Source organism: Mesoplodon mirus (genome assembly GCF_964341445.2).
Source record: "Mesoplodon mirus genome assembly, chromosome: 12".
NCBI classification, from domain to species: Eukaryota; Metazoa; Chordata; class Mammalia; order Artiodactyla; family Ziphiidae; genus Mesoplodon; species Mesoplodon mirus.
The window spans coordinates 85,428,176-85,450,485 of record NC_138988.1 but is presented as its reverse complement, the minus strand read 5'-3'; the positions used below and the strand labels follow the sequence as shown (position 1 = coordinate 85,450,485).

The 22,310-nt window shown below is 42.3% G+C and overlaps 1 protein-coding gene across 1 annotated transcript; it reads left to right on the top strand.

The window, feature by feature from the left end:
* Positions 1-10,065: 10,065 nt before the first annotated feature.
* HMGN4 (high mobility group nucleosomal binding domain 4) lies at positions 10,066-19,149 on the top strand. Its single transcript, XM_082639054.1, has 2 exons — positions 10,066-10,441; positions 17,365-19,149. The coding sequence occupies exon 2, from the start codon at positions 17,443-17,445 to the stop codon at positions 17,713-17,715; it is 273 nt and encodes a 90-aa protein (XP_082495180.1). The 5' UTR covers positions 10,066-10,441; positions 17,365-17,442; the 3' UTR covers positions 17,716-19,149.
* Positions 19,150-22,310: the final 3,161 nt, after the last annotated feature.

Genomic DNA, 22,310 nt, shown 5'->3' with positions numbered 1-22,310 from the left:
TTTTTAATCTGTGTTGCTGTGCGTACCTCTAGACCCCATCTAGAACTATTATTTTTAATTATTGCACAGAGGTCTGCAGTGTGTGTCCTCACCCAGGGATGACTCCCAGATTAGGTCCAACGCCCTCCCACCACAAATAAGGGTGCCATCAATGAACATCTTCCTATGTATTACATTATGAAGCTGTGTAAGATTTTCTGCAGGATTGACTTGCAGGTCATGAAGGTCTGACTGTTTACAAATTTTGCAGTTCAGAACAGCACCCAGGACCCAGGACCTGGGAAGGGAGATTTAGACACACACAAATTCATGTTTAGTGACATCTCCAGAAACATCCCTCAAATTCAATTTTCCTGACGTCCAGCCCGCTTATTTTGAGCATTAATACTACAGTTACAAATATTAACCTACAGTGTTTCTATTCTGAACTCAATACTTGGATAGTGAATATTATTTTTACATAATTTATTGCAAAGCCCCCCAAAATCAAAAACCTCAGGTGATTGGAATTTTCTCCTCTCCATTCCTTTTTTAAAAAAGAAATCTAATCTAATAACAGGTTACAAAGGCAGAAAATAAGATTAATCTCTTATGATCATTGATATTTAGAATTGTTCTGCCCTCTCGCTCCTCTAAATTCCTCAGAACTCACAGAAAGGTTCATACATACACTGAAATAAAAGTGAATTGGTATGTCTTAGAAAGATGGTCATTAGCAAGGCTAGAAAAGAACAAACAAATGAAGTTTCCCTTTACTGCCTAGGTGACCACATATTGTCCATTTCTGCCCATTTAGGGTCCCCACGTGGGCCCTGGAAACATATGAGAAAGGAGGAAATGGCAAATAGGCACAACTCCTAGGGTAATAGGAGAAGCACTCAGAAGTGCCTGGAGGGTCACTAGGTGGGTCCAACGCTATTCAGGCTACCTGGGCTCTGCCACTTACGAGCTGTATGACCTTCCATGCAAATGACTTTGTATCCCTTGCCTTGGTGACTTCCTCTTTAAAATGGAGGAAATAATTGAAACTTACCCCATATGTATGCTGTGAGATTGCATGACTTGGTATATACAAAGTGCTTGGCAAATAATAAAGGCCTGATAAATCCCTGGCATAAATGCCTAATAAATCTTTTTGTTGTTGTAATTGAGCACGCATTGTTTGCCAAGGTCTGTGAACAGGACAGGTGCAGCTCCTACCCCAAGGAATAGACATGTTCGCAGCAAAAACAGGTATGGAGCAAGTAGATGAGTGTTGCTACCCAGGAAGAAATGGGAAATAAAGACCCTTTTAGCTTTACATCTCCATAGGAGTATCTCAGCAGCCCAGCTAGAGGTCCCACTTAATCCACAACTTGTAAATTCAAGTTCCATCCATACTGCTTTGGTAATGTATGGTCTTTTCAAAAGAAAACATGAAACACTTGAGACTTACCAACTGTCAAACCAAGTCCAGCTATGGTTTACTTGATTCCATAAATCAGCAGTTCCCAACCTTTTTGGCACCAGGGACTGGTTTCGTGGAAGACAGTTTTTCCAAGGAGTGGGGCACGGGATGTTTTCAGTATGATTCGAGTGCATTATCTTTATTATGCACTTTATTTCTATTATTATTACATTGTAATATATAATGAAATAATTATACAACAACATAATGCAGAATCAGTGGGAGCCCTGAGCTTGTTTTCACTTGCCACTCACTGATAGGGTTTTGCTATGAGTCTGCAAGCAATTCACTTATTATGGTCTCTGTGCAGTCAGACCTCTTTGCTAAGGATAATCTGTATTTGCAGCCACTCCCCAGTGTTAGCATCACCACCTCAGCTCCACCTCAGATCATCAGGCATCAGATTCTCATGAGGAGCACGCAACCTAGATCCCTCCCATGGGCAGTTCACAGTAGGGTTCGCTCTCCTATGAGAATCTAATGCCGCTGCTGATCTGAAAGGAGGCGGAACTCAGGTGGTAATGCGAGCGGTGGGGAGCGGCTATAAATACAGATGAAGCTTTACTTGCTCGCCCGCCACTCACCTCTTGCTGTGCGGCCCAGTTCCTAACAGGCCACGACTGGTACTGGTCCGTGGCCTGGGGGTTGGTGACCCCTGCCACAAATTATGAGGATGCCTATAAGACTATGGTCATCGCGCGACAAAGAAGAATTTCAAGATCTGCACAACCCTTTCTCTAGTTGCTTCCGCTTACCTGAACTGAGCGTCCTCTTTCTCACCCCTAGGCACACACTGTTCCCTTTGCCTGGAGCACCTCTTCCACTTCCCTCTCCAGCCCACTCTCTTGCCTCGAACTTGCCTACATCTCCTCCATGCTCAGTTTGGGTGTCACTTCTTTCATGACGTCTTCCCCACCTCCTTCTATCTCCACCCAGTCTGAGTTAAGTATCAAAGCGTGGCCTACAGTACCCTCCACTCCCAATGGTGTTATATCCCACTCTACTGTAATTGCTATTGAACTGTTTGACTCATCCTCCCACCAGCCTCTTTAGGACAGAACTCATGAGCCATGTGACATTAGCATGGTGCCTGCCACATGATAGGCACTGGGTGGATAAACAAGCATTTGATTGTAAACCATTTCCACTTATACACATAAATCATTTTCATGATTGTTCCATGGAGAGTTAGGAAGATTTTTAGGCTTTTGGGACAGGTGGTTAGATTCCTCACCTGGAATATTCTATAGCTTCAGTAGCCAGCAACACTACCTCACTGGTACAGATCAGGCAGTCTATTGAGGGCCACTTGGCTGGAAGCATCCTTGTAAAGGTATTCCTAGAGCCTGATGGAGTAGAAGGGTGAAGATTAAGGCAGCTTTGGTGACAGGATGAAGGAGTGGTCTAGTGTTGACATGTACACTGGGATGCAGCTGGCCTCACCATTTGAGGGAGGTGTGTAATCCGGCCTGGGAAAAAGACTTTTTCGAGCAGAAGATAGGAGAATGTGAAAAAGAGGGTCTGTCTTTTGATGAAATAAAATTTATATTTTAAGGCAGGGCAAGAAAAATTAAACATAATATTCTCTCTCTGTGTTTGTTTGGACCTCCTCCTTCATGTGCAGTGTGCATTCGCATTACACATTAAACAGAGCACCTCAAAGATGGGAGTGACTGCTCCACCATAAAGATTATATTTTCCCCCTTTCTGCTGATGCTAGCGATGTAATTTCTTAAAAGAATAGCGTTCTTTACCAAATTTGTAGGGGGTCATGGTGACTTGCTGCTCACTTTGTATGTGCTTATACGGACTATGTATAGCCTTGGTGAACTTTATGTAAAATATCAGCATACATATCCGTACGTTTTGATGTACTATCCTTTGTCTCGAAAATGTATATGACTGTGCATTCGACTTCGAACAGGTGGAACATTTCTCAGAGCTTTCTGAGAATCTGTCTCCTGGTTATAATCCTCAGTTTAGCTCAAATAAGATCTGCTTTTTTTTCTTCTCAACTTGATTATTAATTGAATTTTCATTGGTACTCTCCATTGCTGTGTGATGCCTACAAAGAAAAGTGGGGAATCAAGCTTCAGAGTGAGTGGAGAAAGTCTCCATAAAAGTAGAATTGTTTCCTGAACTATTCTTCAAAGTGTTGGGACATTTTGTTTCTGCAGACAGAACGGGAGATCACATTTCAACCCTTGACCATCTACATAAAATAATGTGCTCTGAGGTAAAAGCCAGGTTGGTGGGACTTTCTGGGCCAGGTGGAGGGGGGTTTGGTCTTGGGAGATGAGTAAGAGGGTAACACAGTGAACTTCATTTCCCTGGTCTTGAGTTTCTATGTAAAGGGGCCCAGTAATGACTAAAACTCCAGACTTCTTTTCCACCTCTCACGTTTCCTTCCTCTCTCTTACAGAGAGTTTGGAAGAAGGCACCTCAGCCCTTCCTGGACTGCTTCTTCAAGTCAGCCTGCATGCTAACAGCTTCAGGTCTGTCTGTTCTAGTGGGCTATCCACTCCGTGGATATGCAATCAAAAGGATGCTTCTCCCTCACAGCTTCTTTTCTGAAATCACGGGGACAAATATTTTTCTCTTTGATTTTCCTTTCCAAAAAACTCTGACCACAAGACCACCTTTTAAAATAGTTATTTACAACTTGCATTGTATAGTTGGATTTTAGTGGCTGCTATGAATTGAGATGCTGCAACCTTCTCAACAACGCATTTATCAGTCATTCCAGAGGCTGATCTTGCTAAAAAATAATGCCTGTAGGTTATGAAAGTGCATCCATTTGGGATTTCCCCAGGAAAAATAATAGAATGACCAGAGATTATGATGTTGCTTATAGTTTAAATCTGGCGACTTTGCCTTCTGCTTTCCCTGGTTCCCTTTTTGCTTGCTGAAAAAACACTACATAAACATGCAAGAACGTCAAGAAAGATAGAAATTCTTCTGAAAGAAAAACAAATTCATCTTTGTCTCTTCTTTTTCTTTTTTGTAAACAATAAAACTGTCCCCACCCTCAGACTCATATAATACAGTTCCGTCAAACTCCGTAGGGAAAATTTACCCTTAAGATTGATTACATTTTAATCCCCCATACCCTTTTCGAAGGCAGGAAAACCGCAAAAGGCCCCGCTGGGATTCGAACCCAGGATCTCCTGTTTACTAGACAGGCGCTTTAACCAGCTAAGCCACGGAGCCGACACGTCCGCCAGCTTGCAAATCGACATAGAAAAGGAATGATCTTAGCTTTTGTTCTGTACATCGGTTTCCTCGTTATTGAGGTTCACGAGCCCCCCCACCAAGATGGTCTCTCAGACCCTAAAGATGAACCTCTGCTTCGCCCCCAAAGACTAAGAGACCTCGCAGCCATAGGAAAACTGAGACCCTCCGCGCGGGGGTGGGGTGAGGGAAACTCTGGCGCGAGTCTGAGCCCTCAGGCGGCGCCAGAGGAGTCTTCCAGGAACTGCCAGGAAGGGCAAGAGTTCAGCAGCTGCAGCTTCCTCGGGTGAATTATAACCTGGGGCCCCTGGAGGAGAGGAAATTGGCCACATGTGCACCAGAACACTTCCAACACCAAGAACTGGTCCCTGCAGGAAGCAAGCTATGTGTTCTTTATTTCACGGATTTTAATTAAAATTCCAGCTCTTCCTTACCCCATTTCTTTCCGTAAAATTGGGTTCCACCAGCCTGCTTCTTGCTTAACTAAGTTGAACCTTTAAAAAATTCAAGACTTCATCATTAAAACCTAGTTTGGAAAGAGATAAAGGAGCAATCTCCTCTCCTCTGCAGCTAGAGGAAGAGAGACGCTTTCTTGTCCGAAAACTTGTCCAAAGGATCTGCTTGACAAGCTGTCAAACTGAAAGAATTCACAAAAATTTCTATATTTTCATGGGGACTTGTGTATTTGTAACTATTCCAAATTCATTCTATTCTCTGTGAAATAGATCCGTCCTTAGGCAAAGGGCTTTAGTGGAATTCGGAAGAGTTTACAAGTTGTTGCCATAGCTGTGAAAGTAACTTCCCAAATGAAACCTGTAATTATGATTGGCTGCTTGCTTGAAATCTGTTGCCGTTCTGAAAATGTTGAAATTAACATTTCAGTATTTCCGAACTGTATCAATATTGAAGGATTTCTCTGTCTCACTTTAAACCAGCCATTGGCACTAATCTCTGCCTACAAACATGATTTGGGGGAGAGGTTAAAAAGCCCAAGACTCTGCTAGATTTCTTTTTCATAAAACGATTGAAAGTCTGTGAACTCAACACACAGTCTGATTCACTCCATGAAATAAGCACCGATTTCTTGAATAGTATAAGATTAACCATTGTATTATTAATGTGCTTGGAGCCAAGATAATCATAAACAGCAGAGTTACACCTAACATGGCTTTGACCAAACTGTGGTAGATAGACATTCAGAAAGACAACAGAGCCAACAATATTTGGTCTTGGTTTTTCCTTAGACTGGCAGCTGTCAAAATTTGCACAGAAATTCTGGGAAGTCAAAGGAGTTTTTTTAACAAGCCAGAGACAAATCTTGGGAGAAAAATTAAAACTCAGAGCAATCACTTCCAGAAATCTGGGAGTGACCTGCAAAGACCATGGAAAGGCCCCTCACAATGGCTCTGTTTCACACAACTGAAATCGGAGAAGGTGCAGATCGTGGTGTCATACACTGCTGACAGTGGAAATGGCTGGCAGTGCTACTATTTTCCAAATGCTTGGGAGAGAAACTGGAAGAATAGTGCACTGTGACCCAGAGGAGGAGGAGAGTCCACCGCAGTGATGGCTGGTTTTACATGTCAACTTGGCTAGTCTATAGAGCCCAGTTATTCAATTAAACATTAATCTAGATGTTGCTGTGAAGGTATTTTTGTACATGTGGTTAACTTCTACAATTAGTTGACTATAAGAAAAAGAGATTATTCTCAGTAATGTGGGTGGGCCTTATCCAACAAGTTAAAGACTTTAAGAGCAAAATGAAGGTTTTCCTAAGGAAGAAGAAATTCTGTCTCAAGACATCAGCTCCTGCCTGAGGTTTTCTAGACTGCCAGACTCCACTACAGATTTCACACTTCCCAGTCCCCACAATCACATAAGCCAACTCCTAGAAATACATGTATATTTTCCTACTGGTTCTGTTTTTTCTGGACTCTGTGTCTCTTTCTCTGACTGGAACAACTACTGAAGAAAAGACTGGAAGCTGGAAACTGGAACTCTCAGAAAAGAAGTCCCAGTAGAAAGCTATCTAAAAACAAAATGAAAGCATGCCTCAGCTCATGTCAGAGAATGAGCAGAGAAATCTGAGGCAGCCAAAAAAAGCTTTTAAAACCTTCAAGGCAAAACAAAAACAAAAACAAAACCCTTCAAAACAGAGGGAGGTCTTTGCAGACATGAGGAGGGCAGATGTGAACATGGCCTCCAGCTAGCTGGGTTGAAACCCATTTTAGAGGTGCAAGATGGGACCTGTGACTTCCAGGGATGCCCTGGAATCTGGCCTTCCCATCCTGGGTATGTGATGAGGATAAAATAGAGTGAAGAGGTACCTCTGCTTGCTTCTGTTGAGCTGCACCCCACAGGCCTGCAAGCCCTGTACTTGCCCCACCTCAAGATGGAAGAAAGAGCTCAGAGTCAGCTACAGAGACATCAGTGGTTTAATGGATGGGGGATCTTACACATCTGAAGCCAGGTCCTGGAGTGACACCCCACCGTGTTCGGTACTTGGCAGTAGCCTTCGCTCCCAGGGGAAGAGGGAGGTTACCAGTTATACGGGGAACTGACATCGGGTTGGCTCATCAGTTACCAGGGAAACCAGCTGAGGAGCATACCGCTCACCACCCCTTTGATAAGCTATCTTGGTGGAGATGTTCTGATCTAAAGATTAGAACAATCAGTAGCTGGGGCCCCGGGTGAGTATGTAGGCATTTACTGACTTGGCTCTACAATTAAGAGGGAGGGTCAGTCACGTAAGTAGGGTGTAGGTGAAGCAGGTACTGGTAGAGCAGGGGATGTACAGAGAGCAGAGAACAGCCATCTTGAGTGGCCTAATCATACAGCTTCATTTCTGAAAATTCAGGCGCAGTTGTTCATGTTTCCAAACTCCTCTTTAGAACAGAAATGTCTTTTTCTTCTGATAGGGAGGGGATAGTCTGTAAGTTTGGATGGGAAAATAAATTTTTATCTTGACTAACTTCTTACTGAAATTTTTTATTTTCTTCCATTATGAATGTAGGCAACAAAGCACAGTATATTTCAGTCCTTTTCACTTTATCACTATTGGCAATCACAAATATTTTCACAGAAAATTACAGTTGTTGCAAATTTCTTAAAATATTATTTATGCTCGTTACTGCTTTGAAATTATAGTATTTATTAGAACTGCTGGATATTATCATTTGGTGCATTAATAAAGGAGCATAAATATTATAATATAAATTTTTAATAGTTTGATAACATATTTCAATATAATTGTTTTCCCCTTGAAACCTTATGTATTTATCTTCTTAATTTACATTTAAAAGTATTATTCTGTCATGGAGTCCATAACCACCAAAGTTCCTAGGGGTACATAATACCAACTCTGGTCAGAAGACCCCTATTTACTATCTAGGGAGAAATCCCTAACTAGATCTACCTTAATGTTTATGCAGAAACAGGAACATGTACATTTTTCTTAAGGGCTGTTGCAACCTTATGAACTGAAAACAAAGATTTTCTAAACACAATGTGTACATTCTCAATGTCAGGCAGTTTTACTCTGTTTAGTAGCCTTCAACTTAGTGTTTTTTTTTTTGAGGGGGGTGAAGTAGAAATGAATAGCTTTATTGCTTTGCCAGGCAAAGTGGGCCACAGAGGGCTAATGCTCTCAAAACTGTGTGTCCCCAGCCCTCAACTTATTTGCGATGCTCACCAGGCATGGAGATAATGATTCCTTCTCAGAAATATAGACAGGCTGAAAGGCTCACATAAGAGACGCTTCCTGAGAAAGCAAACAAATGCTCCTTTTAAAGGTGTCAAAATTCTGAAATGTATGTCCTGAGGTAGGAGCAGCATGCGGTGAGGGTGCTTAGCATAGAGTCTTGCTTAAGTAAATATTGGAAATAAAATGTTTTCAACGACCCAAGAAGAGACAAGAAAGAATGTCATATATTGTCACCCTACAACGGCTTCCAATTTCCTACACGGTAACAGCCAAAGCCCATACAAGGGTGTACAAGGCCAGAGGTCATCTCCCGGAGGTCTCCTAGCCCTTTCCGCTCAGCACTGGCGTCCTCGACATTGCTGGAACATCCCATGCACTCTCCCACCTCCATGCCTTTGCCCTGGAGATTTCCCCAGTTCCAGGTCGCTCTTTTCCCTGATACCCGTATTTATTGTTCATCACCTTTCCTGCTGGGCTTTTCCATTCTCTTTCCCGTTTGTCTTTCTTCCTCTAAGTGCTTATCACAATTATTTTATTTATTTAATGCTTTATTATAGTCTTCGCTACGTCCATGAAATCTTCTTGAGAGCATGGATCACCTCTGTTTTCTTCACAGTTGTATTTCCGGTGCCATATTGGTTGAATGAATGAATGAATGCATGAACGAAGAGATGATACTGGGGCAGAGAATGCCGGGGTCTGTACAGACAGACTGAGAAAGCAGCACAGACGCTAGGGCGCGTGCAGGCGAACTGGCCGCCTGGGGGTTCACGCGCTGCAGTCTGAGTTAGCCAGGAGCACGGGGCTTTCAGGGCCAGGCGCAGACCCCACAAGGTGGACCGGTTGCCGCCGCCTGGTTTCTGATGAAGGCATGTCCGCCTGCTTGTTACACAGGTGCAGGGCCAGTGGCGCAATGGATAACGCGTCTGACTACGGATCAGAAGATTCCAGGTTCGACTCCTGGCTGGCTCGGAGTAAGCATCACCGTTTTACTTCTTTCCTCTGCCGACCACTGAGGAACCCAAGGGAGTTAGAAAATCCATTACAAGGTGAAGTTTGCCTGGAAGTCTCAGGAGCGAAAAGGCCCCGCTTTTGACCACAGCCAGGGTCTTCATTCCTTTGCAGAGCAAAGTCCGCGTCCGGCCATGCGGTGGCGCTAGCCAAAGCCAGACTGAGAAATGTGCGTGGTCCCCGTGTCACGCCCAGCCCCACCAGTTCATTCCTGCTGAAGGATGGGTTTGAGGTAACCTGGTAAACAATGAGGAAGAAATTAAGATCCAGAAGTTCAGATTGAGAAGTAATAGTGAAGGGATTGAAGTCTCTTTTTTTCTCCCCCATCCGGTCATTTCCAGAATAAATTATTAAGAATTTCGCTTCAGATCTGTATGCTGCAGGGGCTTGGTTTGCGCATCTAATTGGCCTCTCTGGTTTGGGAGAGTGGTACAAGACGCACGCGCATATTAACCACGCACATTTGCTGGGACGAAGCGGCGGGGCGGGGCTGGCGGGAGGAAGTGAGGAAGTGAGGAAGTGGGAGGGAGGGGCGTGTTCTGTAGGGAGAACTGTCGGCAGGGGAAGGAGCTTTCGTCGGGTTTCCGTAGTGTAGTGGTTATCACGTTCGCCTCACACGCGAAAGGTCCCCGGTTCGAAACCGGGCGGAAACAATGTTCGTTTTTCTTTTTTTCCCCCCTACCTGTGTGGATCTCATTTAAAACTCCACTTATTTAAAAAACTCTTCACGCCTCCTTTTCTTGTCTCTCTTGCCTCAGGCTGTGGTGCTGAAGCGACGCTGCTCAAGGTGGGTCCGGAGCCCGCGGCCCCGGAGGCGGACACACGCATCGCAAGGGGGAGAAACGGGCTGTCCCCGGCTCTGCAAGGCGGCCCGACGCCCGCAGCCCCGGAAGCGCATCCTCGCCTTGCCTTCCTGTTCCCGGCAGCGCCCGGTCCGGGCGTCTCTTCGCTGGCCCACTGTCTGCGCCGGCCCTGCCCCAGCCGAGAGCACCTGCGCGGCAGGCCCGCAGCTGGCAGCCTCGCGCCCCTCACACGGCCGCGAGACTCGCGTGAGTACCTTGGGGGCCTTAGCGTGCGTCTCCGGAAAATGGGAGTAGTCCCGCCGCCCTCCATAGATGTGGGACCCTCCTGCAATCTGGCCCTCGTCGTGATTAGGTGACCTCGGGCCCCCGACATTTCCACTTTGCTTTCCACTCTCCACAACAGCTGCAGTGGCTCTCCTGGGCTTCGGGTGTGAATCTCTGGGAAAAACGGAAGCCGGGAGGTGAAGATCGCAGGCTCTTCTGGGATAAGTCCCCACACAGACTCTAGGGCAGAAAAAAGGGAGGCGAGGAGGGGATTTGAAAGCTTTGGGCCAGCAGGGCCGTGGCCTGGAAGAGGTCGTGGCGGGTGGGCTGGGCTGCCCTGGCCTGGGCTCTTTCTCGCCTCCCCTCCCCAGCTTACGAGGTGCCCCCTCCTGAGGGGACACCGAAGGGCTGAGTCTTCCTCCGCTTTGGCCTTCTGCTCTTCCTGTCAAAAAGAGAAAAAAGAGATCCCAAAGTTAAGAAATGGGGCAACTGTGGATTTTGCGTATTGCCTTGAAGCTTGAGGAGGGTCACTGGCAGCACTTGTTTAAAATCAGGACTTGTGCCCTGGTGTCTGGGCTCTTACCTCTGTTTCTGACGTGGCCTGCTTCCATGTTGATTGGATCTATCAAACGCTTTTCTGGGAAAGAACTCTTGATATAACACCAAACAGCCTCAGGTATATTCTCAGGATCTTCTTCTTAGATGTATTATTATCATTATTATTATTACTATTGCTAAGAGTTAGCCAAGGCCTAGTCTCTCAGATCGCATTGCTCCAGATTCCCTCAAATGACTGACAGGAATGTGATGTTTTTATGGCCATAAGACAAGAATAAACTGTTTTCTCTTCCTCCCTTCCTTTCTTCCTTTTTTTTTTTTTTTTAACAGGCAATTTGTATAGGCATCCCTTCCCCAGCCCTATTATTCCTCCATTTTCATACCTTCTCTGAAAGACCCATGCTTTTATCATCTTGTAGTTTCCCTTGTTAGCAAGACAATAAGTTTGGCAGGTGCTCAATGCAAATTTCTCTAAGACATTTTCATTTAAAATTCCCTCTATAGGGAGACGCAAGAGGGAGGAGATATGGAGATATATGTATATGTATAACTGATTCACTTTGTTATAAAGCAGAAACTAACACACCATTGTAAAGCAATTATACTCCATAAAGATGTTAAAAATTTTTTTAAAAATAATAAAATTATCTCTATACCACTCAGAAATAGAGGTGAGTTAATGTGGTGCCCTGCGAGGAGCAAGGGTCTCAGGGGCCCAGGAGGTGATGGGGATTTGTCCTCTCCATCTTTCTATGATGCCAAGGGGCAGGAATACTTTAGCTGGGAAGCTGAGTGTGCCCCAAGCCAACCTGTTGCAGATGGGTGACAGTTTGTTTGAAGCTTATGGCTCTCTCCTTCTCTTTAAACCAGGTGCGTTCTGGCAAGATGAAGCAGCAGCCCTACCGTTTTAGACACTCTGCCCTTTCTCACCTTCTCCCACTATCCCTCCCTCCCTCCCTCCCCCAGTCTCCCTCATTTAACCTCAAATGGAAGCTCTGGCTACTCACCTTGTCTGATATTTCCTTTGAAAGGTGGAGAACAAATGGGCCCTGAGGAGTGGCTGACACTGTGTGACCTCTTGCTCCTGTATAGTGCTGCACCTTGAATAGGGTCTTTTATTTGTTTGTTTGTTTGTTTGTTTGTTTTTTACTATATCCTCTATTCTCTCCTTCCTAAGCTTGGTGTTGTAATCTTCTTCCAAGTCTTCTCTCCAACCCCAAGGCACTATCTTGCCATAAATAAGAGGCAGAGAGAAGAGGGTGGCCTTCTGGCTTTGGGGTGGGATTGAGACTAGAACCCAAGTTAGAACAAACTCCTTGGAACCCATTTCAGTAACAGTCAAGGGAGCGAAAGGACGTTGCTAAAATGTGCCTCTGCTGGGGATGGCGTGGGAATGTGTATTGGATGAGGTGGGATTTGGTCCTTGGATACTGGAGAGAGACTCATGATGAAAGAGAAAAAAAAAAAACATGGAAAAAATATTCTGAGAGCTGGGCAAAACATCAAAATTAATCTAACCCGAGATGCGTCATAGGTTATTGAGATCTTTATACTCTTTCCTTCTGTATTAGTTTGCTAGGACTGCCATAACAAAACGTCACAGACTGAATATCTTAAATAACAGAAATTTATATTCTCACAGTCCTGGAGGCTGGAAGTCTAAGATCAAGGTGGCAGGTGGCAGGTTTGGTTTTCTTGCTGTATCCTTACATGGCCCTCTCTCTCTTTGCGTTGTCTGTGTCCTAATCTCCAGTATGACATTAGTCATATTGGATTAAGACCTACCCATAAGACTTCATTTTACCTTAATCACCTCTTTAAAGGCCCCATCTCCCAGTACAGTCACAGTCTGAGGTACTGAGGGTTAGGACTTCAACTTATGAATTGGGGGGGGTGGGGAACGGACACAAATTCAGCCCATTTCTGGGGACAGAGATTGATGTGTTTTGTATATTATTGAAACAGTTTGGGGAATTCCCAGAAGTTAACTGCAGAAGATTTTAGCATACCTGCATCTCCTCATCTTACTAATCATTTGCATATTTTTATTGTAGAAGAAATACATCATTTGCTTTTTATTTCTCTATTAGTCTTTTTTTTAGGCTATTTCTGTCAGTACATTTAAATATATAGGTCTTTTTCTAAAATTAAAAAAATTCAAGTCTTCATAGGTAAGAAAAGGACTTTAAGAAATGGATGTTCTCTCCCCGCTTGAGGCTGTTAAGAGGGATACCTTTCCACATCCTAAAACCAGCAAGTTCATTAAATGAAGAGTTAAACTGAGACTTTCACAAGAATTTCAGTCCAGTTCTTTACAATATGAAGACATGTTATTCAAAAATTTCACTAACTTGTTCTGTTATCTGTTAATATAATTTTGCCCTGGAAAGTGTTATTTTAACAAAAGGGAATTGTTAGATTCCTAAAACTTTTTAAATTGTTGCCATGTCTTGGGAAAATAACCTCAGTATCTGTCTTGATAATTTCTTGCCTCATTGATAAATCTCCGTATTCCCAAAAGTTATATTACTTAAAAGATTTATCTGCCACTCCTGAAACTAAAATAATATTGCACATCAACTATATTTCAATTTTAAAAACTATAAAATTCTTAAAGTAAAAAGTCTTTAAAAAAAAAGATTTACCTGCCAGTTAATAATTTTTCTTTTCATTCACCTGCATGGTGGAATATTTGTAATCCTATGACTTATATATTTTATTACCTAACAAATTATTTTTTCTTTTTTTAATTCTTAAAATGTATTTGTTTGTTTTTAGTTAGTAGACTTTATTTTTTTAGAACAGTTTCAGGTTTACAGAAAAATTGAGCAGAAAGTACAGAGTTCTCATATATTTCTTCTCCCTCTACCTCAGTTTCTCCATTATTAACTACTTGCATTGGTGTGGTACTTTTGTTACAATAGATGAGCCAATATTTATTATTAACATTATTATTAAATTATTAACAATTATTAACAAATTATTATTGTTAACTAATTATTATTATTATTTACATTAGGGTTCCATGCTTTGTATACAGTCCTATGGGTTTTGTCCAGTGCGTAATGTCATGTATCCACCATTACAGTCAGTAGCATACAGAATAATTTCATTGCCCTAAAAAAATTCCCTGTACTCCATCTCAAATAATTTCTTTTAAATTAACACCACTGTGTGGTGAGAGCCTCTCCCTCCCCGACCTCCTTGGCCTTCATGAAAATGAAATAACCTTTTATCCCACCAGCCCTTTTTCATTATTTGTGCATCTGTCTCCTATATTTGTAAGGTCAGCCACCTGTTCTCCTGATAAGCTTCCTAAATGTGAGTTTCAAGGACCTAATCCATATTCATATACTCAGATCCAGAATCCAGCTAGTGGCCTCTTTTCCTTGAATTTATCTTTATTGTCACCTGCTGTGTTTGGGCCTTTGACATGTGCCAATCGTGGTTCCCCTGCTTGGGATGGACTGCGAGGGATCCAACATGAAGACACAGCCTAGGAAACAGACTGTGAGCATTCCCAGGACAGGACATGGGCTAAGAAACACAGTTTTGGAGTGAGATGGAAGGAGAATGGTATGGAGTGTCCACTGTTTAGGGAGGTGTGTCGTAGAACAGAAGCTCTCCCTTTGGTTTCCTCTCTCATTCTCTGGTAACAAAAAGACCTCTAAGAATATATGCAGATTATTTAGGGTGACCTTATTTATTGTCCAAGTTGGCACACTTTTGAGAGTAAAAGGGAGCATTATTAATAATATACTAGGGCAATAGGCGCAAAACAAGTCACCCAAATATTAGACCAAATGATTTTCATGCCGTAAAAAATCTCTCAATATTGTTTTCTTCATGGTAAGAACAGCTGTCTTTTCCTCCCTGTTCCTTTCTGGGCACACCATTACCATACCCAGAATTGACCTTTGTGATCTCTGGCATCCTTCTCAATTATTTTCTTTACACATTTTTTTCTTCATTGTGTTCGATTTTGGATAAAACAACAACAAAAACACAACACTTTTGTTCTTTAAGAATTGTCCAAACATTTCTTTAGTGGTGCATTTGGGAGAGAGTAAACTAGGCATAAATTCATGTAACGTCTAGGGAAAGATGTCCTCGGGAGCGAGCAGGTTGGGTCTGGCTGGGTCAGCAGAATTGCAGGGTGTCTCTGTGGCAACCGGGACTTTTGGACCCACCAGTAATTTAGAATATTTAGAGGCAAGGCAAGAGCACAGTAAGGGAAGAGAAAGGCCCAGCTAATTTCTTATTAGCTTTTCAGTGAACTGCTGTTCAACATGACATTAGAACTGTTTCTCCTCTCAATTTTTAATCTCTGTTCCCAAAGTTCGTTACAAGGTACCAAGGGAAATAATGACTGATTCAAGGCGCACTCCCACTTTGGCTCCTTCCCTCTTCTTTATACTAACTCTCATGTCTCCCTCTGTTCCATGAGAAGGAAGGAAAACTGCAAAATTTCCAGAAATTCTAGTCATAGTGGAAAAATGGGGGAAGAATAGATAATGAAAGTGATAGAAAATAGAAAAATAGATAATAGATAATGAAATTATCATATAATCAAATTATCGAGTGATCATTTGATGTTTTAGCACCATTTACAGGTGGTTGCCTTTGTTATCCGAAGAACATAAAAATCAAATCTAAGTTTGCTCAAAAAAAAAAAAAAAAAAAAATCTAAGATTGCTCAAGGACCATGTTTGCCCATTCTATCTAGATGGTGAGGTCCAGCAAAAACACAAAACAAAACTCTGGAGCAATTTAGAGAAAAGATAATTTTTTTTTTTCTTAAAATAAAACATTGTAGAGTAGGGCAGGGCATAGGGTTACAGAATTCCCCAGGAAACATTTTCAGGGGTGCGGCAGAAGGTGTGAGTGGCTAGTTTTGTCCCAGATCTTTAAAAAAGTCCCACAGTGTTTGAATGCCAGCCATGGACCCGGGTCCTAATTGCCCAAAATCGAAATAAATCACGTCTATTTGTGTGGCCTTGAATCTGTGCTCAGGGCCACGCACCTTCTTAAAGTGGCTTTTATTCTTGAGCAGACACATAAAATTACTCTCTGTAAAATATAGAGAATAGGGCTTCCCTGGTGGCGCAGTGGTTGAGGGTCTGCCTGCCGATGCAGGGGACACGGGTTCGTGCCGCGGTCCGGGAGGATCCCACATGCCGCAGAGCGGCTGGGCCCGTGAGCTATGGCCGCTGGGCCTGCGCGTCCGGAGCCTGTGCTCCGCAACGGGAGAGGCCACAACAGTGAGAGGCCCGCGTACCGCAAAAAAAAAAAAAAAAAAAAAATATATATATATATATATAGAGAGAGAGAGAGAGAGAGAGAGAATAATGGTGTATTACCCCTGTGTTGTTCCCCACCCGCCTCCAGTTTAAGGAAGAGAACTCTCATCCCCTCTCCAATCACCAACCATCCTTTTCTTAACTCCCTGACGTGACTACTGTCCTGATTTTTATATTTATCTCTTGCTTTTTTGACTGCCTACTTGTAGCCTAAGCAAGTCATTTAGTTTTAAACTTATAAATGGATCCATACTGTAGATCCATTTTGTAACTTGCTTTTTTTTGCTCAACATTATGTTCTTGAGATTCGTCCATGGTTTTGCATATAGCTGTAATCTATTCATTTCTGCTGCTGAATAGTATTTCGTTGCATAGATATTACCAGAATGTATTTATCTATTCTATTGAAGGACACTGAATGGTTTCCAGGTTTTTGAAATTACAGGGTTGCTAGAAACATTCTTGTAAGGGTCTCCTGTGCACAGCCCCAAGAATTCCTCCAGGTAAACACCTAGAAGTGAAATTGCTTTAAGTAATGCCACACACTAATTTACACACATATAAACACACACCCTAGCAGTGTATGTGTTTTAATTGTTCCACATCTGCTGAGCCCTTAATATTGTCAGACAATATAGTTTTCACCAATTTGATGGATGTGAAATGTTATATCCTGTGATTTTTGTATTCATTCCCATATTACTAATGAAGTTGACCCTTTTTTTTTGTTTTTTTTTTGCTTATTCACCATCCATGCTTTTTCTAAGAAATACGTATTAACACTTTTGCCCATTGTTTTTAAATTTTCATTTTGTCCTTTTCTCATAGATCTGTAGGAATTCTTTACATATTCTGGACTCTAATCCTTTGTCAATTATATGTATTATGAATATCTTTTCCCCAGCTTGTAACTTATCTTCTTACTTTTTATGCATCTTTTTGCTATATAAAAATTACTAATTTTAATATAGTCAAATTTGAATTTTAATGTAGTTAAATTTGTCAGTCTTTTCCTTTACAGTTTACACTTTTTGTGTCTTGTTAAAGAAATCTTTCTAGGATCAGTGAGGAAGACTGAAGACCCGCTTGGGCTGGTAAAGCCATCTGCCAGGCACTACTGCCACCATGCCCAAGAGAAAGGCAAAAGGAGATGCTAAAGGTGACAAAGCAAAGGTGAAGGATGAGCCACAGAGGAGATCGGCACGGTTGTCTGCTAAACCTGCCCTTCCAAAACCAGAGCCCAGGGCAAAAAAGTCCCCTGCCAAGAAGGGAGGGAAGCTGGCCAAAGGGAGAAAGGGGAAAGCAGAAGGCAACAAAGATGGGAACAACCCTGCAAAAAACCGAGACGCCTCTACAGTCCAGTCACAGAAAGCAGAAGGCACCGGGGATGCCAAGTGAAGTATACTTTTTTGATAGCTCTGTACTTCTAGTGACTCTACTGTTTGAAATACTATTTTTTTTAAATCAAATTTTGTAAAAACGTAGATTTTTTTTTTTTAAGTTATGTTGTTAGCACACAAGACGCTTTGTTGTTATCTTTTGTGGAAAGGGCAAAATAACCACTAGTAGAATGTTTCAGAAGCTGGATTGAAATGGGGGAAAACAGAATTTTCTATCCTCGTATTTGAAGATTATTCTTGGTTCCCAGGAGAGATTCTCCGACATTCACACATGACAGCCACTATGGCTCAGAAGCCTTACTGTGTGGGGAAGCAAAACATCATGTCTTCTCCTTTCCTGATGCCATCAACACATCCTTGACTTCCTGAAACCAAGAGTCATGATGCGGCCTTGGCACCCCTAGAATCAGCTGCGTCAGGTGACAATACTCAGGATTTCTGGTGATGACATCAAGATGGTGTTGCTCAAAAGAGCCAGGATTCCTGTTTGTAGTTTATGGATCATCTCATTAATAGTCCTGGAGTTTTTAGTTCCTTTCCTCCATGTCAGAGGTGACCTGTGAAAAGCTCTTATATGCCTCATGTGAAATATTCACCCTTTCTGAAAACTTTTCCTGTTCATTGCAGCAACAGACTTTGTTGACTTTTTGGAGAGGGGAGTTTGAAAGTTGTAAGATGTTATGGATTGTCACCCATGTCCTGCTGGAAGTAACTATTTTTGAAATGTATCTTATAAAGCTGGATACAAGTTGGCTTCATGGGAGGGGAGGGATCATTTCCTACTCTAAGTCATAAAGATATCCTTTACTGCCTTGTAAAAGTTTTATAGTTTTGCTTTTCACATTTGTCTTTGGTCTTCCCTGAACTGATTTTTGCAAAAATATGAGATAGTAATTCAATATAATATTTTTTCCATATGGTAAGTGGTTGTCCCAACCACTTGGTTGTCCCAACTTTTCTGAAAAGTTCATCCTTTCCCCACTGATCCGTAATAGTGGCTCTTTTCATAAATCAAGTTTCTTTTGTGGAGTGGGGAGCTGGGAGAGGTCTGTTGATGGTTTCGATTCTGACTCACTGGTCAATTTGTCTAACCTTGTGGCAATACTATACAATCCTGAGTACTACAACTTTAGAAAAAGGTCTTGATATCTCGGGACAAATACCACCTCCACCTTTAACATCACCACCAAACTTTTCTTCGTTGGAGTATCTTGGCTATATTCTTAGCCAACTGCTTTTCCATACAACTTCTAGAATTAGATCGACAAGTTCCAAATCAAACTAACAAAAGGTGGAATTTTTATTGGATTTGTATTGAATTTATAGATTAATTATAATATTGAGTCTTCCAATCCATGAACATGGTATAATTCTCCATTTGTTTAGGCTTTCTAAATGTCTTTCAATAAAGTTTTATAATTTTCTCCATAAATGTTTTCTTTTGTTAATATTTCTTAGGGACTGTACACTTTTGGATGCTACTTTATGTGGTAGGTTTTTAGTTGCTACATTTTCTGTTTTCAGCTAAAGTTGATTTTTATATTCAACAACCTTGCTAAACTCATTAATTCTTATGTCTGTATGTTCTTTGGGGCTTTCTACATAGATAACGATATACTCTTTTTGTTTTGTTTTGTTTCTTCACAGTCATTATACCTTCTTTTCCTTTTTCTAGTTCTAGGCATTGTCTAAGTGCTGGAGGTACAACAGTGAACAAAACAAAGTCTCTGCTTTCACCAAGCTTATACTCTAGTGGGGGAGGGTGTAGAAGATGCACAAATTGATGTGACAGGGTGCCTTAAATAAACAAGTGTAAGTGGGGGCTATTTAGATAGGGTGGTTAGAGAAGTCCTCTCTGATGAGATGACATTTGAGCAGAGCTCTTAAGGAAGTAAAAGAATAAGCTCTTAATGAAGTAAAGGAATAAGAGACGTGACTCTGAGGGGAAAACATTCCAGCAGAGGGAAAAGCAAATGCAGAGATGAGGTGAAAATGTGTTTGGCATACTGAGGAAGAACAAGGAGGCAGAAGTGGCTGAATTGGCATGAGGGAGGGTAAGAGTGATAGTTGATATGATTGCAGAGATAGCCAGGGGCCAGAAAATGGAAGACTCTCCACATTCTCACTTTTCTCTGAAAATGATGGGATGCCATTAGAGTTTTGAATAGAGAAACCACACAATCTAAGTTATCAGTGTGTGTGTGTGTGTATGTATGGCTGATGCATGGGCGATAGGGTGTAAGGGGGGGAAGAATTGAAGGAGAAAGACCAGTTAGATGGCTGTCACAACTGCTGGAATTGCTGGAAATTCTACTTTGTCCTGCTATATTACCATCCTTCCTCTGCTCAACTATTCCCACACAACCCCCCTTTTTTTTTTTTTTTTTTTTTTGTGGTACGCGGGCCTCTCACTGTTGTGGCTCTCCCGTTGCGGAGCACAGGCTCTGGACGCGCAGGCTCAGCGGCCATGGCTCACGGGCCTAGCTGCTCCGCGGCACATGGGATCTTGCCGGACCGGGGCACGAAGCCGTGTCCCCTGCATCGGCAGGCGGACTCCCAACCACTGCGCCACCAGGGAAGCCCTCCCACCCCCATTTTAATTGCTAAATTACAAATATCTGTGCTTTCTCTTTGCCAGACAACAGAACAGGATCAAAGGTAAACATTCCCTGTTGTCAAGAATCCAAAGTCAAATTCAGGAAAGTCACCACGGTGTGCTTGGTGTTGTGATAATACTGCAGGAGGCCCTGACTCTGATGCCAGAGCATGAAAGGGTATTAGGAAGCACTTTCTGAGGCATAATTGACACCTAAGCAGCAAAATGAAAACAAGTTGGTCAAGCAAGCGGTGGGTAAAAGGCTTCTAGTAAGAGTAGTAACATTTGCAAAGATGTTAAGAGAATATTGTGCGTAGTAGGTGTTCCATAAAGTATTCTTGAATCAAAAAAAGTTTAAATGTGTAACCAAATAAGTTATATTGGGCTTTTTAAAATAATAAGGTATTTCTCATTAAGTGCTTATTTGTTTGCCAAACACTGTTCTGCTCAGTGATTTATAAAACATGCATAATTTTATTTCCATGACCCTATGAATTGAATCATATTACTGTTCCCATTTTTATATTTAGTGAAACTGAGACAGAGATTAAATAATTTACCCTGAGGTCATACAGTGAGAGTAAAATTCAGATTAAGACCCATGTCTAGAACTCCAAGGCCTTGAAGGCTCCTCATTGTTAAAAAGATCATTGGTATAACCTCAAAGGTAATCCATCCAAAAATATATTTGGTGTTTCTGAGTAGATTAAGGAATTTCCCAAGATACCACTAGGAAACAGTCAAATGTAAGTAATAATATTATACAATCTAAACAGTTGTAATTTCCAATGAAGAAGATTAGTAATGCAAGGAAAATGAATTCCAGGGGAAAAGTGGTCATGGAATTTAGAATTTTAGTGTATCTCTAGCAACATAAAGCTAGAAGGGATATTATTTCTGTACAAGGATGATAATTTTTTAGACAAATACTTATGAAGTGGAGAAGAAGAAATTAAGAAATTATAAATTAGCCTTTAAATCTCTCTTGCCCACTCTTCTGATCCGTTTGGCATTTACATTCCTATTTGTAAATTCATAAATTAACATTCCTGGCTTATTAATACTCTGAGAATTTGGGTGTCAGACATGAAACAGCCTGAGTGATCCAGAGTTTTCAGTAATCAAATTTCTGACCATCAGAATTGAGGCATTGGTCCCGTAAGAGTTGGAGAGAAGAGGGAGGGAAACATTTTTCGTATCTGCCCTTGTCCGCTCTTCGTTCTAGTCTCAACAGTGGTCACTGTGCGCCTTGGGAAATGTGCGTCATTCCCTAGCAGACCCTGCGATGGCTTCCACCCGGGGTCATGCAAATGACCTACAAACGCCCTACTTGAACTGTCCGCAGACGCGGCCAGATGCGCACCCCGACGCCCCGCCCCTGCGGCCGCACGGCGCCGGGACACACTTCCGAGCCCTTCTAGGCCGCCCCGAAGTCCGTGCTGCTCGGAGTCGCCTCGCGCCGGCCCGGCTGGAGGCTGGGACCATGAAGCTCTTTCCCTGGGTTGCTCCTCAGACCCTTCGCAGAACTTGCTCGGGCTTCCGGTCCCGGTCTCCAACCCCGAGTCCCCTTCAGTGAAGTCTGGGCCAAGGGCATTGCCAGCACCCGGCGGTCGCTGCGGACGCGGGGCTTCTTAACCTTTTCGGTGCCTGGGAGCCCTCTGGCTTCGTGACGAAGCCAATGGAGCCCTTCTCAAATTATATTTTAAAAAGCATTAAAATAGGATAACAAAGAAAACCAATTATACTACAGAAACAGTTATCAAACAATTAAAATAATTTGCGGTATAGTAACACGTGTGCTTCTTCATTAATATATTAAATATGAAACATCAAGACCCGTCTTATAACTACTGTAACTTCGAAACAGTTAAGTATGAGATATTTGTAACATACTTCATATCTCAAATATGGGGTATGAAAATGTAACTTTTCTTAGTGACAAAGCCGCAGGTACTTATCTTCTGACTGTAATTTGTGGCCAACATTCATCCGTGAAG

What these genes read in the sequence shown, in the direction of transcription:
- HMGN4 (XM_082639054.1), top strand. Translation starts at nt 17,443, where the DNA reads ATGCCCAAGAGAAAGGCAAAAGGAGATGCTAAAGGTGACAAAGCAAAG.